General features: G+C 47.9%; 1 protein-coding gene across 2 annotated transcripts in view; it reads right to left on the minus strand.

Moving 5' to 3' along the window:
- Window positions 1–13846, minus strand: part of ZNF395 (zinc finger protein 395) — a 44743-nt gene that overhangs the window by 3898 nt on the left and 26999 nt on the right. For both annotated transcript variants that reach the window (XM_042934953.1, XM_042934952.1), the window contains exons 2-9: window positions 11724–11970; window positions 9912–10117; window positions 7866–7975; window positions 4010–4245; window positions 3448–3548; window positions 2434–2710; window positions 1002–1094; window positions 18–121 (exon numbers count right to left, since the gene is read on the minus strand). In XM_042934953.1, coding sequence (XP_042790887.1) covers window positions 18–121; window positions 1002–1094; window positions 2434–2710; window positions 3448–3548; window positions 4010–4245; window positions 7866–7975; window positions 9912–10117; window positions 11724–11957 — 1361 coding nt within the window. In that variant the 5' untranslated portion in view covers window positions 11958–11970. The remainder of the gene's footprint in view (window positions 1–17; window positions 122–1001; window positions 1095–2433; window positions 2711–3447; window positions 3549–4009; window positions 4246–7865; window positions 7976–9911; window positions 10118–11723; window positions 11971–13846) is intronic.

Genomic DNA, 13846 nt, shown 5'->3' on the forward strand with positions numbered 1-13846 from the left:
GGAGCAAACTGTCTCACCTGGCGCTGCTCTGGGCCCGGGGTGGAGAAGTAACAATCAGGTGGGATTTCATTGCAGGTGGAGGCTGCTGGGGCTCGCTGAAGCTTAGTGACCTGCTCCGGACCTGGCCATGGGGAGAGAGAGAGGCCATAAGCACAGGCCAAGGGCATGAGGGCAGAAGCAAAAGGTGAGACAACCATCCCACCAGAAAGTCAGCCACACCCGCCAAGCCCCTCTTTGTGGCAGGAGGGCAGGAGGCTTTCCCTGGTAAGATATTCCAGGCACAGGTGAGCAGGCGCCAGGTAGGGAGGAAAGGCTGCAGAGTGAGGGACAGGCCTTTAAACCACATTTTCGAAAGAGTGAGTGACCTGAACAGGGTCTCTCCTATTCAGGCCTCCTGGTGGGCTGCTCCCTGCAGGTTTAGATGGAGTTACCACATGTGGAACGAGGGAGAGACTGCGCTGCCTGAAAGCCACCTTCAGGCACCCAGGTTTGACAATGTGTGATGCCTTCCTGTAGGCGATATTTAAGACCACGACCACTATGGGTGGTTCAAAAGGACATCTGATTTATTTTAGCTCAGAGGCAAGCCACCTAAGGCCACGGTCCTCCCAGTGCCCCCACTAGCACCCATCTTCTTTCATGCTCCTCCCCTCATCCTCCCCACCTCCTCCATATTCTCTGCCCTCCTCTCTCTCCACACTGAAACCTTAACGAGCACCCACCCACACTCAGAGCTCAATAGGGCACTGACTGCAGACCTGCCTGGTGACTTCCTAGGCAGTAAACTTGCTTTATCTGGCTTCTCCTCTGCAGACACACTCCTTGCACCTCCTAGGAGGGCTGTGACCCACTAGGGAGGGCAAGGCAAGGGGGAGAGTGTATGGAGGCCTTCAGGAAGTTTGGGCGCTGGAGGCAAGCGCGGGGAGATGGCCTCCAGCACTGGTAACATGCGGAGGCTTACCCCCAGGGGGGCCCACGGGCTCAGAGATAGGCACACTCACCGGAGAGAGGGAGGAGGCCGTGGAGGGGGCAGCAGCCCAGCTAATACTGGTGTAGATGTGTGGCGACACGGGAATCTGGAAAGATGGCAGAGCCTGCCAGAGATGAGAGCAGGTCAGCCTGGAGCCCAGTCAGGCAGCTAGCAAGTCCGCCCATGTTTCCTGCGACTTCACGGTCCGCCACAGAGCATGGGCCTCCAAGAGGAAAAGACGGGGGTGCACGCGAATACTCTGCTCCCGGCAGAGCGAGCCCAACTCTGATACCCTCCTTAGTCCCTGGCTCCAGTTGTTTGCTGGATCCCTTCTCTGAGAGCTGGTCTTCAGGCCAGCCCCATGACTGAATCATCACAGTGGATTAGCTTCTCAGCTGGCTCACCTACCAAGAACATGCTACAGGCAGTTCCCCGAAGCAGTCCAAAACCCTTCTGAGCACAGGTGGTGTTGCTGCACCAAGTATATGATGTCCCCAGGCAACCACTGGGAAGCAGCAACATTTTCCTGGAAGCCCGGATGCAGCCGCCCTCTATAGGTCCCAACTTGCAGGGTCAGCCAGCTTCCCAAAGGGCCTCCTGAAGTTGGCCAAACATAAACTAACCAGGCAGCCACTCGTTCTAATGAGAAGGAGAGCTGGCTCATTTTGTGACGGCTGTCTGACTGAGAGCACTGCTTTTTAATTACTAACGTGTAAATCACCCTAGAGTCTGATAAAACCAAGCTGAAGGCATAAAAGGATTTTAAGAAAAAAAATGCCAGAAAGCAAACTGTGTGTTCAGAGTACCTATGTGGACCATCCTACATGTAACCCCCTCCATGACAACTTTCCCAGCTACGTGGGCATAACAGCGTGATTCTTCCTGTGCCCACAGCAATTTCTCATGCCTCTCGTAAGGTACTTTGACCACTCATTATACTCAATCAAACTTACATATTCATTTCTCTCTCCAGCTAAACCATGCATTTCACAAGGTTGGTTGGGGACTATGTCTTATTCTATTTAAAAAGTTTAGCCCAATGTTTGACACACGGTAGGTATTCAAAACAAAGGGTGCTGGATTGTTAATGTAACACAATTTTAGAGAAGTTACAGATTTACTCTGGGCAACCCAACTGCACTATTCCATCCACTTTTGTAAGCAGTGATGTAACGATTCCCCAGTCCAAATCCATCCACCTGGTTACTCAGGGATTCAGCCAGATTCTAGTGACTACTCATGACAGCCACTGATGCAGAACTCTGGAATTCCCACATTTGTTGAGTGTGAAATCATTTTTCTTTCCCTCTTTATAGAAGCTAGAGATCAGCAATTTAGCCAAAGGGCTCAGCCTTCGGTCAGGGTGGTCAGTGGCCTGTGATCAGGCTGGCCAGTGACATGTCAGACAACAAATATCCTTTACGGCCACACGGCTGAGCTCCCAATGTGCCCCAGCCTCATACCTGGTATGCATGGTCGGCCTGAATGTGCCAGAAGGAGCCAGGAGCTGACTTGCTGAGAGCACCAGAGGGCAGATAAGACTCCAGGCCAGGGTGTTCTGGGCCTGAGGACTGAGTTTTGGGAGGAGGTGGTGGGAGGAGAGCAAGGGGCGGGCTGGTCATGCTGGGGGTTGGGGCTGGGTCAGCTGTGGGGGCACCAGCGGCAGCTTCCTCCTTCATCTGCACCTCTGTGTAGTAGAAATCCTCCTCCCGCTTGAACTGGTCGGAGTCCACAGTGTCTCTGTGAGGGAAGGAGATGCAGTGAGGGTCAGGAACAAGTTGCCTCAGGAAACGCATGGCAGAAGAGGGAAGAGCACTTGCCCAGGCCCACCCAATAAGTCAGGGAAGGAGCCCGCGAGAACATCCAGAAGGCCCTGTCCTGGGACGCCAGAAGGCGTCATAGAGGATTACATGCTTGAACACGGTTTTTCCTGGCACCTCAGGCTCCTCCTCTCACAGAACGTGTCTCTCTTCCTGCAACAGCCATCTGGCTCTGCCCCGGGTCCCCTCCAGGTCCCACCTACCTGTGGTCACACTCTCTCCTCAAGGGAGAGGGCTGGGGGGTCATCTTCCACCTCCCTGAGAAGCTCTGGCTCCAGGGAGTCAGAGCTAATGGAGCCCAGCTCCCTGAGGGGAAGCAGGTGCAGAAGCCGCAATGAGGTGTCGTCAAATTACCCAATTTCTACCCAGAATTCACACATCTTTCCCCCTACAGTGAGGCAGGAAGACACGTCCACAGGATGGGCGGCGCTCCTTCCCCATGAATGGCATCATCATTCACCATGAGAAGAGGGTCTTCCCTTCCAAGCACAGATCTCTTTCCAACAGGCTATTTTGCCAGGCACAGGGGTCGGGGATAGGCACCAGGTGGTATTCTCAGCAAATCGTTTTCTCAGAACCATTCTTGGCTGTGGGTGGCAGGCTGGAGGAACACCCGAGTGGGTCTCTAGGCAAAGATGCCCCGGGCTTGATACCTACCCCAGGTGGAGGGCTTTGACATGTCGTTTGATGCCCACAATTGAGCGCAGAACTTTGCCACAGTTTGGCCACAGGCACTTGTACATCACCTTCACAGAGTTCTAGGAGAAAGGAAGATGGGAGCATTGGGATGTGCCCCTCCCCTCCCCGCTCCTCACCCTCATCCAGTGGAGACTTGAGCTGCCTTCAAATACAAGCCAACAAAAGGCTCTAGGGAAGGGATTTGGGACCAGAGAAACTGACAGGCAGGGGCAGAGAGCCTGGTCCCAGGATTCGGTCCCACTGCCAACACCAGTGCTTCGTGCTGTGGGTAAGACCCTGCCAGAGGCCCTTACACACAGGCCCTATGTGAGAGCAGCAAAGAGGGCAGGGATCAGGGCAGAGGTGAAAAGGAACAAGCATAAAAGAGGAGGAGTGGGCTCCTGGGGATATCATGACAGAACAGAGGAACAAAGGAAAACTGAAATGGGATGGAGCCTGAGAACACCCAGGACCTGGGGGGCCCCCCATACCCTCCAAAGCCAGCCCCAAGCTGACGTCAGCCCCACACCACATCACATACCTTTCTTTTGCGTGGAGCTGGTTCATCCAACAGGAAAGCATCCGGATCGGTCTCAAATCCGTTATCAGTTTGGGGAGAACCAAAGGCATCCCCCAAATACTTGGGGCTGGCCTGGGGGTGGGGAGGCGAGGGCGTAGAAATGCCACTGCTCGCGCTCCAGTGCCCGCTCGTGGTGCTGCTGCCACTGTCCGACACATCACCGCTTTCCTTCCAAGGATCACAGGCCGCGCGGGAAACTGACCAGAGAGAAGACAGAGGGCGCTCACACGCTATCCCCAGGCAGGGGACACCTCTGGCACACCTCTGTCTACACCAGATCCAGACCAACAGCCCCAGTCAGAGACCATGAAATTCTAGTTTGCAGTCTGGGTTCCTGAATCCAATTCCTGGCTCTGGCTCTGACTGGCTTTGCCGCTCCATGGCGGGGGGGGGGGAACCCTAAAACCTTTCATTTCTAAGCTCCAGTAAAGGATCCCTGCTCTGCACTACTGGCCATTTCCTACCACAGCCACGTGGGTAATCATTAACCGCCATACACACAATGCAACTTCATTTTATGTGTTGTTAATAGAAAGATAGCCTAATTAAAATGTATTTCTCACTTTATATGTTAAAAAGAAAAGCAGGGAGGAGAGTGGGGTGTGGGGAGGGAGAGCCCCTCCTCCTGCATCTAGGCCTGAAAGGGTTGATGAGAACTTGCACCACAAGCCTGCTGGATCTCATGTGGGATCCTTCCTCCAGCAGCAGAGTCAGATGGCAAGGCCAACTTAAGGGCTTCTGGGCCAGGCTTTCTTGAAAAATGCCTTTCAAGAATTTAAACACAGGGAAGGCCCTCAAAACCTGCATGTGAAAAAACAGTTGCACCAGCTCTTATGGCTACAAGAGGTGTGACATTTACTAGACTAGCTACAGCCTGGGTAACTCCTGCTTTTATCCACAAGCAACACATCTGGAGAAGGAAAGACGAACTTCTGAGAGTTCGTTATCTTTCTATTAATAATACATAAAACAAAGTTGCAGTGTGTGTCTGTCGGTTAATGATTACCCACGTGGCTGTGGTAAGAAATGGCCAGTAGTGCAGAGCAGGGATCCTTTTACCAGAGCTCAGAAATGAGAGGTTTTAGGGTTCCCCCCACCCCACCATGGAGTGGCAAAGCCAGTTCAAACTAATCATGAGTTGACGGGGAGGCCCTTCCATCCAACACAGCCCCGAACCCACTGCCCTGCTCCCAGTGGTGCGTCTAGACAGGAAGAAGACCACAGGGAGACAGGTGCAATTTTCAGTTTATAACTGCCTGTCTTGGGCGCCTGAGTGGTTCAGTTGGTTAAGCACAAGACTTCGGCTCAGGTCATGATCTCATGGTTTCTAAGTTCAAGCCCTGCATGGGGGTCGCTGCTGTCAGAGCAGAGCCCACTTGGGATCCTCTGTCCCCCTCTCTCTCTGCCCCAAAAATAAATAAACATTTAAAACAAACAAACAAAAAACTGCCTGTTGCTGCTTTAGATCCAACCTAGACTCTCCATGACTAGGCCATAAATCCAGATTAATTTATAGTACAGGAGAATGTGAAATTTTGAGACACAGAAATAGCAAGAGAAGGGGGGGGCGGGGAACTGTGACATGTGTCATATGATGGCCATGTCCCCTAAAGCCCCACCTGCTGGCATGGGTAGCCATTCCAAACAGCTGCCCTACCCTGGATTCTAAGGTCAACTACTACCTCCCTTATGGTCAGGATAAAAACCCTAATGCTTTTCTCTCATCTTGCTCGATTCCCAAGCTCGATTAGCCTGCTTCTAGGCTAATCTAGACATTTGAAATTCCCAGCATTCCGTGTTTCCAAGGCAGGCTCTCCTCCAAATGAAGAGAATGGGATGGAGGAACTCTTCCCTCCCTAAGTATCACTGTCAAGTCTCAAAGCTATGACTTCTTGAAAACCCAGTTTGAAGCGACCCATGTCTTGAAAACATGCACATGTAGGGCTTAAAACAGGATAACCCTTCAGGGAAGAACTCAGAAGCCACCAATGGGCCAACAGGTCCAAGGCCCACACATGTACATCAGGGAGAGACAGGCCAGGGAATAGAATGCTGCATCTAGTGTGACCAGGCCTCTGGAGAAAAAGGGCAGGTCAAATGGCAGGTTCACCCTATAGTACAGCAGCCTTCCACACAGGAACTGCCCAAATGGCTCAAACACTGGAACTGGCAAATTGACATACAATGGGAGAAAAACAGAAAACAAAAGAAAAATGTAGTATCATACATTAATCTCTATGTTATAAGATAAACATAAATGACTCTACCTTAGATCATAAGATCTTCTAGGGCAAGGGTAACAGATTTTCTATACCATGAAAACAAAGCGCTCCTCTGCAAATGCACAGCTATGAGAGTTTACAGTGAATTTCTCAGAAATGTGTAGAATTCCCTCTGTTCCACACACATACACACACACACACAGCCATCCCAACAGTACAGAGAACAAAGAGAATATGCGGTTTCTGTGCAAATAGTACCTATGATTATTACAGCAAGGCATAGACCACACCTGGCAAAATACTTCAATATAATTAGCTGCCAAGGAACCTTTCCACTGACTTCAACCATAAGATCAGAAATACACTGTAATGGAAAAAAAATCTTTAATAGACCATTAAAAATGTCTGTCAAACTGGGACTTAAGATATCAGGATCACGGCATATTATCAGTTAGATGTGTCTAATGTTGGTGCTGGGATGTGTGTGTGTGAACGTGTACTTATGTATGATACACACACAAGACGCACACGACCTGATGGGAATTGGAGTCAATGATTTTCTTTGCCTTTATGACACTTTCCTGATCTTCCTCCTGGATCTCCTAAACTTGTGGAATTTCCTAAAAAACTTAAAGTTGGCTCCTTTCCTCCCCATTTTGCCTGTGCAGCTCCCAGGCACTAACAGAGCAGGTGTGCAATGCTCAGCTTCACACATAGGTGCCGTCTGGCAGGCTCTGGGTGAAGGAAGTAAGCCTGCTTTACCACACCTTTCAATTTACCTTCTATCTAGGGAAATTCCTTATGAGGGATACTTGCAAAGGCCACCTTCCTCCTGACAAGTGTTCACAGCTAACTCATATTTTCCTGTAAGCTTTTAAGTAGCCTACAATTCAGTTAGATGTCACCAATGAAGAAAAGTTATTCCCTGGGAGTAAGTTAGGCCAGCCCTATAATGAAGTTCAAAAACAACTTCAGGTTCACTATCAGTCTGGTCAAACTACTAACATAAGGCAACCCTTCTTCCTCCCATATTACTGATCATATATATTTTAGGGGTCGCACCAGAAGGATTTTCTTTTAATTCAGGAATTTGCTGTGAAGTCATACTATTGCTCTGTGTTAAGCAATTGGATTTGTTAGACTTCAGCTCATTTATTCCAGGTCCTTGGCCTGTAGGCCCGCACGAATTTACAAGGCTGAATTAGGCACTTGGAATGGGGGCATGAATCTTCTGAGGCCACTAGGGGACCATTTAGTAAGTTTCTCTGTGAACTAAATATTCCTCTACTGGCCTTGTTCAGGCCCCCACCAAAGTGCCTCACTCACTTACTCCCATAGAAGAACTTACTCGAGTGGCCAGTGTGGCTCAGCCTCATGCTCAATCATCTTCACAATGCACCAGGAAACTCCTCCCCAGCTGAGGAAACTGAAGAAAAAGAATGGAAGCATCTAACTCAATGCCACTCAGCCAGTCTGAGATGCAAGTGAGAAGAGACTCCGGAAATCCTACTGCCAGGCAATTGGCTGGTCTAAGCAGAGGCAGTTAGTGGCGGGCCTGTGCCACACCCAGTACCCACCAGGGACCCCTTCCTCACCAGAGAAGTTGGCCTCAGCCCCAGGAGGGCTCTGCACGACTGGACTGCAGGACAGGGATGTCAGCACCATGGCCGCCATCATCTCATCCATTTCCACTGCATCCGACTTCCTAGATTGAAGTGGGTAAATGCCAAAGGTTACTTCCGACACAGCGGGTAGCATGATCGTCTTGCACTTCTGGACTGTCCCTTCTATACCCCCACTCCACTCAGCCAGTGTGCATGCTAACTAAAGCATGAAGGTCTCTCTCCTCATTCTTCATGAAAAATACCCATTCTGAATTGCATTTCTAGTATCAGTCAACTCCAATGCAAGCAGGTCGGTCCCATGCCATTGCTGACACCTGGAGGCAGCGCCACTGTCCCCAAAATTCACTTTGTAACTCTAACTGTGGCTTAAAATTGAGAATTTTACTTGGGGGAAAGGAAGAAGAGCAAAAGCAATAAAATCAACCACAGGGATAAAAGACGCCTGCTGGAATTCAAAGGCACTAAAATTACCCTCCTTTCCTCATCTTCTACTGAAATTTAAGAAAGGTGCAATTACACCAACCAGTTCTTTTCCCTTCCCCTTAAGAAAAATGATGAGGTGTTCTGATAGCTCCTGAACGTAGTACACAAGCCAATGAGCAAGTAAACCAGAAACACTAGATCTCCTGGTGTAAATCTCAATGCTTAGAAACCAGAGGTCTATAAAATTTTACATGTAATTTTTTTAAATCCATATGTTAAAAAATCCATATGGACTTTTAAAAATCCATATAAACATCATGTGGAAGTAAACTTAGAGCTGTCTATAAGTTACGGCCAATGTTTGAAAAGTTATTCTGAAGTAAATTTCTAGGTGGCTCATCTATTTCAAAGGACTATATTAATTCTTTCTTTACAGTTCAGATCCACTGAAATCTGGGACCATGTTTGAGGCAGCTAAACCAAGACTAGTAATATAGTAAACATATTAGCATCCCCTTTTTGTGTGTCATCTTTGAATTTTTATTTCCATAGAATAACAAAACAATTTCTTTGCCAGCATTCTACTGAATTCACAAGCAAATACTATTGCTCTGGTCTGGTCTGAAGACACTGGATATGCTGTCAACAAGGGTAGTACCCACAGACAGACACAGAAATAATGGAATGGGGCTTGACTACTTGTACACCCTGAACATATGGCAATCCCCACTGGCCAATTTTCCTTCTTAGTCTTACAAGACCAATGGAATATATAATACAGAAATTAGGAGATGAGAATATATATATATATATTCATTCACATAATTCATATATATATTCATATAATATATATATATATTCATTCATTCTTGGGGGAAAATTGTATCATAAAATTCTAAAGCAAAATAGGCATTCTTCACTCATCAGCGGTTTTGAAGATCTAAGCCAGGGGTCAGCAATCTATGGGACAAACGTGCTCTGCTGCTTACTTTTATACAGCTCATAAGCTAAGAGTGGCACAATTGTTATATGGTTCTAAAAATAATTCTCTCTTGATATGTGACACAAGAAAATAAGATAAAATTTTAATCTGAGTGTCCATAGGTAACATTTTATTGGAGCACGGCCATGCCCTTTGTGTACTGTCTGTGGCTGTTTTCACACTGCCACAGCAGAGCTAAGTAGTTGGGACAAAGACTGGTTGGGCCACACACTACATGATTCACTATCTGGCCCACTCAGAACAAGTTGGCCAACTCCTGATCTAAGCCATTTTTCCCGTCTTTCATCATGAAAAACTACTAATTTTAATTTAAGAATGAAGGGGCAAAAATAGCCCTTAGCCATGCCAAAGATATACCACTCATAATAGAGTTACAGGGAAGAAAAGACGCCATTCTGGGTTTGTTTGTTTGTTTGTTTGTTTGTTTGTTTGAAAGGATGCCCCCTCTCTGTATCCCATTTGTCCAGTATCTTGACAACTAGACAGCTAGGACTTTCACATTCCTTTCCCATCACAAGACGTCCCACAACCCCGTACCTCACCACCCACATGACTTCCAGAGCCCAGAGCCCAAGCGCTCCCACACAAACCTCTTTGGGACATCAATGTTCCTGGAGACAGGCCTATAGGCTGGTGCCTGGGGAATGGGGCCCTGCAGCTCAGCCAGCCACACCTCCTCCGCTTTACAGCAGATTTGTAACTTCTGATCCAAAAGCCAGACAGTCACCTTGTCCTCTGCCCAACTATGTTGCTCCACTAGTCCTGTGCACTCTTGACCCCCATACCACACATAAACCTGAGGGGGGAAAAAAAGAGCAACCAGTGGTCAGTACTTGGTAGTTCTTATGCCATATGCCCCCAGTTGTGACAGCCAGGATCCACCTGCCACAAACTAGTTCCATGACTCATTTTTTAAATTTTTTTAACTTTTTAAATTCATTTTTGAGACAGAGAGAGATAGAGCACAAGTAGTGGAGGGGCAGAAAGAGAGGGAGATACAGAATCTGAAGCAGGTTCTAGACTCTGAGCTGTCAGCACAGAGACGGACATGGGACTCAAACCCATGAACCATGATATCATGACCTGAGCTGAAGTTGGATGCTTAACCAACTGAGCCACCCAAGTGCCCCTATCTCTGACTCATTTTTAATTCAAGTAGATGTTCCCAGCTCAAGTACCTGCTCCCACCTGGGCACCCAAATTAGCCACAGTGGATCAGTTCTTCCCAAAACAGATCCGTATAAACTCTCTAGATGGAGAGAGCAAACATGCCATTTTCTGGAATTATTTTCTGATCATGGAATCCATGTACAATTACAGTTAGCTTGTTATCATCTTGAAATAGACTGTGATAACCATAAGATGTTTTCTGTTAGCTTTCTGTTAGGAAAGAAAAAAACCTCTAGTAGATACGCAAAAGATAAGAGAAAGGAATCGAACTATATGACTACAAAAAAATCAACAATTCACAAAAAAAGACAGCAAGAGGAAGAAAGGAACTACAAAACAGTCAGAAAACAATTAACAAAATAGAAGTCCTTACCTATCAATAATTACTTTAAATGTAAATGGATTAAATTCTCTAACCAAATGAATTTGGAATCTGTATCCAACCTCCTGATGTCTTACTCCGTCTTGCCTTTGAAGTCCTTTATATCTGCTGCCTATATATATTTCCAACTATTACCTTGAATTGATCACACTCTGAATTTTTCCCTTCAGAGAATTCTAAGTCTACCTAAGGACTAGATAGAGGGGTGGAGAGGTAGGCTGACTTCTCTCAAGGGGTGCCTAGCAGTTGGCAAGTCAACTTGTATCATGGGAAGAGAGGCCTGGACAACAGAAGCCTCAGCAAGGAGGTAGAAGGTAGAGTCTCTATTTATGGGCCCTTGAGAAGGCAATGCATCTGGACCTGGTGATAATATCAGGTACAGGTGATGACTGAGCCCTGCCACAAGGGGAGGGAACACTAGAAAAGGAAATCCAAATGTCATCCTGACTTAACAAACACCTTTGCCTCTTGAAAATGTCTAAAGGTGATTCAAAGATGAAATATTATCTGTCTCTCATGAGCCTGAGATTCTTGTTTTATCAAGCTGGCAACTGAGGCAGAGGCAGACAAGAAACTGAGCTCTTACCATGCTTTGAGCTGAGGTTTTGAGTAGGCCTAAGTCCAGAATAACAGACACCAGACAGCACTGTCATGGAGGAGCCCTGGGTCTGCTAACGATGGCTCGTTCTCTAGAGAAGCCTGCTGCCCAAGGGCTCACAGGGATACAAGTAAAAGGTCTGTGTACAAACCGGTGCCCAGAGAGTTTGTGGCCTGTCGCTCAGGGCACTGCTGGCCTGCCAGCCCCAAGCCTGGGGAGATCAGACACCTGGCCACACGTGAATCAACCTACCTTCTGCCCAGGTTGAAAGGCCACCTGCTGGAGGCCCGAGGGGCCAGGAGCCTTGAGGATCTCCTTGGGCTGCTCCCGGCAGGAAGTGTCCTTAGAGGCGAGGAAGGGCTGGGTAGCCGCCCCTTCCAGCAGCTCAGTCTGAGGCTCCGAGGATGGGGCTGCCCCAGGGGGCCCCAAAACCCGGGCTCCCAGGAGGGACCGCTTACCAAGGCGCCGGGACAGCACGCTGGCCATGCTGCTGCCTTTCCTGGGGAGGCAAAGGGGACAGGGAGTCCTTTATCCACTATCTGGAGTAATCAGGAAGCTTTTTAGTACAATGCCCTACATGCAGCAGGAGTCCAGAAGTATCCATTAAAGTAGAAGAAACATTGTAAAGTAACTTCTACAATTTTTGTTTTTACAAAAGTAATAGCCAGTCTAGTAGGACATTTAGAAAATATTGATAAGCACAAAGAAAAACAAACCACGCAAAATGCTGTCTCCCAGAGATGATACCCAATTTTCCTATGTAACATTCCATGCTTTCTTCTACATACATATTTACATACTTCTGTTTCTACAAATATGGGATCATGAATTCTCACTTAATAGTTTGTGTAGGTTTTACTGTATCATTAAATGCTATTCTATAAAAAATGCTTTTAGAAGCCACAAAGTATTTTCTTAGGCAGATGCATCATTGCTAACTTAACACATCCTTTTTTTTTTTTTTTTTTTTTTTTTTTTTTTTTTTTTTTTTTTTTTCAACGTTTTTTATTTATTTTTGGGACAGAGAGAGACAGAGCATGAACGGGGGAGGGGCAGAGAGAGAGGGAGACACAGAATCGGAAACAGGCTCCAGGCTCCGAGCCATCAGCCCAGAGCCTGACGCGGGGCTCGAACTCACGGACCGCGAGATCATGACCTGGCTGAAGTCGGACGCTTAACCAACTGCGCCACCCAGGCGCCCCAACACATCCTTTATTATCGTACCTGAGGGCTGTATCCTGCATTGTGCTGTTTAATCTGCTCTGCCTGCAAGGAGCGTCCTCCAAGCTCAACCTCAGCACACACATACCAAGGACGCTTCCTTAGGTCAGGTCCTTATGTAGGACATCGCTAAGTCAAAGCATGAGGACATTTGTCAGAGACTCGTAGATTCTCAAGCTTAGTTGGCTTCAAAGTTGCAAAGAGCCACAGAAATGAGAAGCTAACTCTCCTTTCCTTACTTTACACTTGAGAAACTAACGCTGAGAGCTTGACTTCACAGCAGTAAAAGTGGTCGGCGTGTTCATCCCATGATAAACAGGAGCCACTGTGAAAAATGGGGAGTGTCCTTTCAGCATACTCTGAGGCATCCATGTACCCCCATTTATCATACTGCAGAAAGCAGGGAACTGGGTAGCACTGTCCTCCACATTCTAGAGAGGGAAAAGCTAGGGAGGAGACTGAAGCTAGAAACCTTGGTCTGATGTTTCACTAGTCAAAATCCTCCTGTGAGAGAGGAGGGGTTCTAACCACTGTGGCCCTCGGTGAACTCCAGGGCTGGGTGGGACCCTCAGGAGTTCTCTGGGCCCCTCCCTGACTTTCATGCACCTACACCATTCCAGAAAACAAGAACTTCATCTTCCAGATCCCTCAGTGATCTGAATCAGTCAACAAGCTTACCCTTGGGAAACCCCTCCCCTGCCCTGCAGCCTTCCTTCCCACTAAGTGAGATGCAGGGAAAACACAGATCTGCCCTCAGACCACATGGTCAGTGCCTACTCACAGCCTATTTCCTCATCTGTAAATCACGACACTAATACTCCCTTCACCAATATGTTGGGGGAGCAAATGAGAACATTCTGTAGAAGCTCTTCACAACCTGTGAAGTATGATAGAAATACAAAGTAGCACTGTCAGAAGCCTCCTTCTTGGTTCCCCCAGCCTACTTAGGTGCCCTTCTCACCAACTCCTGATAACTGACTTCCACTGGTCACCTAACAACAGGACAGGCCTTTGCAGTCCCTTCACCACCACAAACCTGAACCCTTTGCTCCTACACAGGGTTTCAGGGGCAGGTGCCTACCAGGGGGCCTACCTCTCAGGCCTGGGTCTCCTGGCAGAAGAAGAGTTAGACCCACCCCTTTTCAAACTCAGGC

This window comes from Panthera leo, chromosome B1 (assembly GCF_018350215.1).
Source record: "Panthera leo isolate Ple1 chromosome B1, P.leo_Ple1_pat1.1, whole genome shotgun sequence".
Taxonomy (NCBI): domain Eukaryota; kingdom Metazoa; phylum Chordata; class Mammalia; order Carnivora; family Felidae; genus Panthera; species Panthera leo.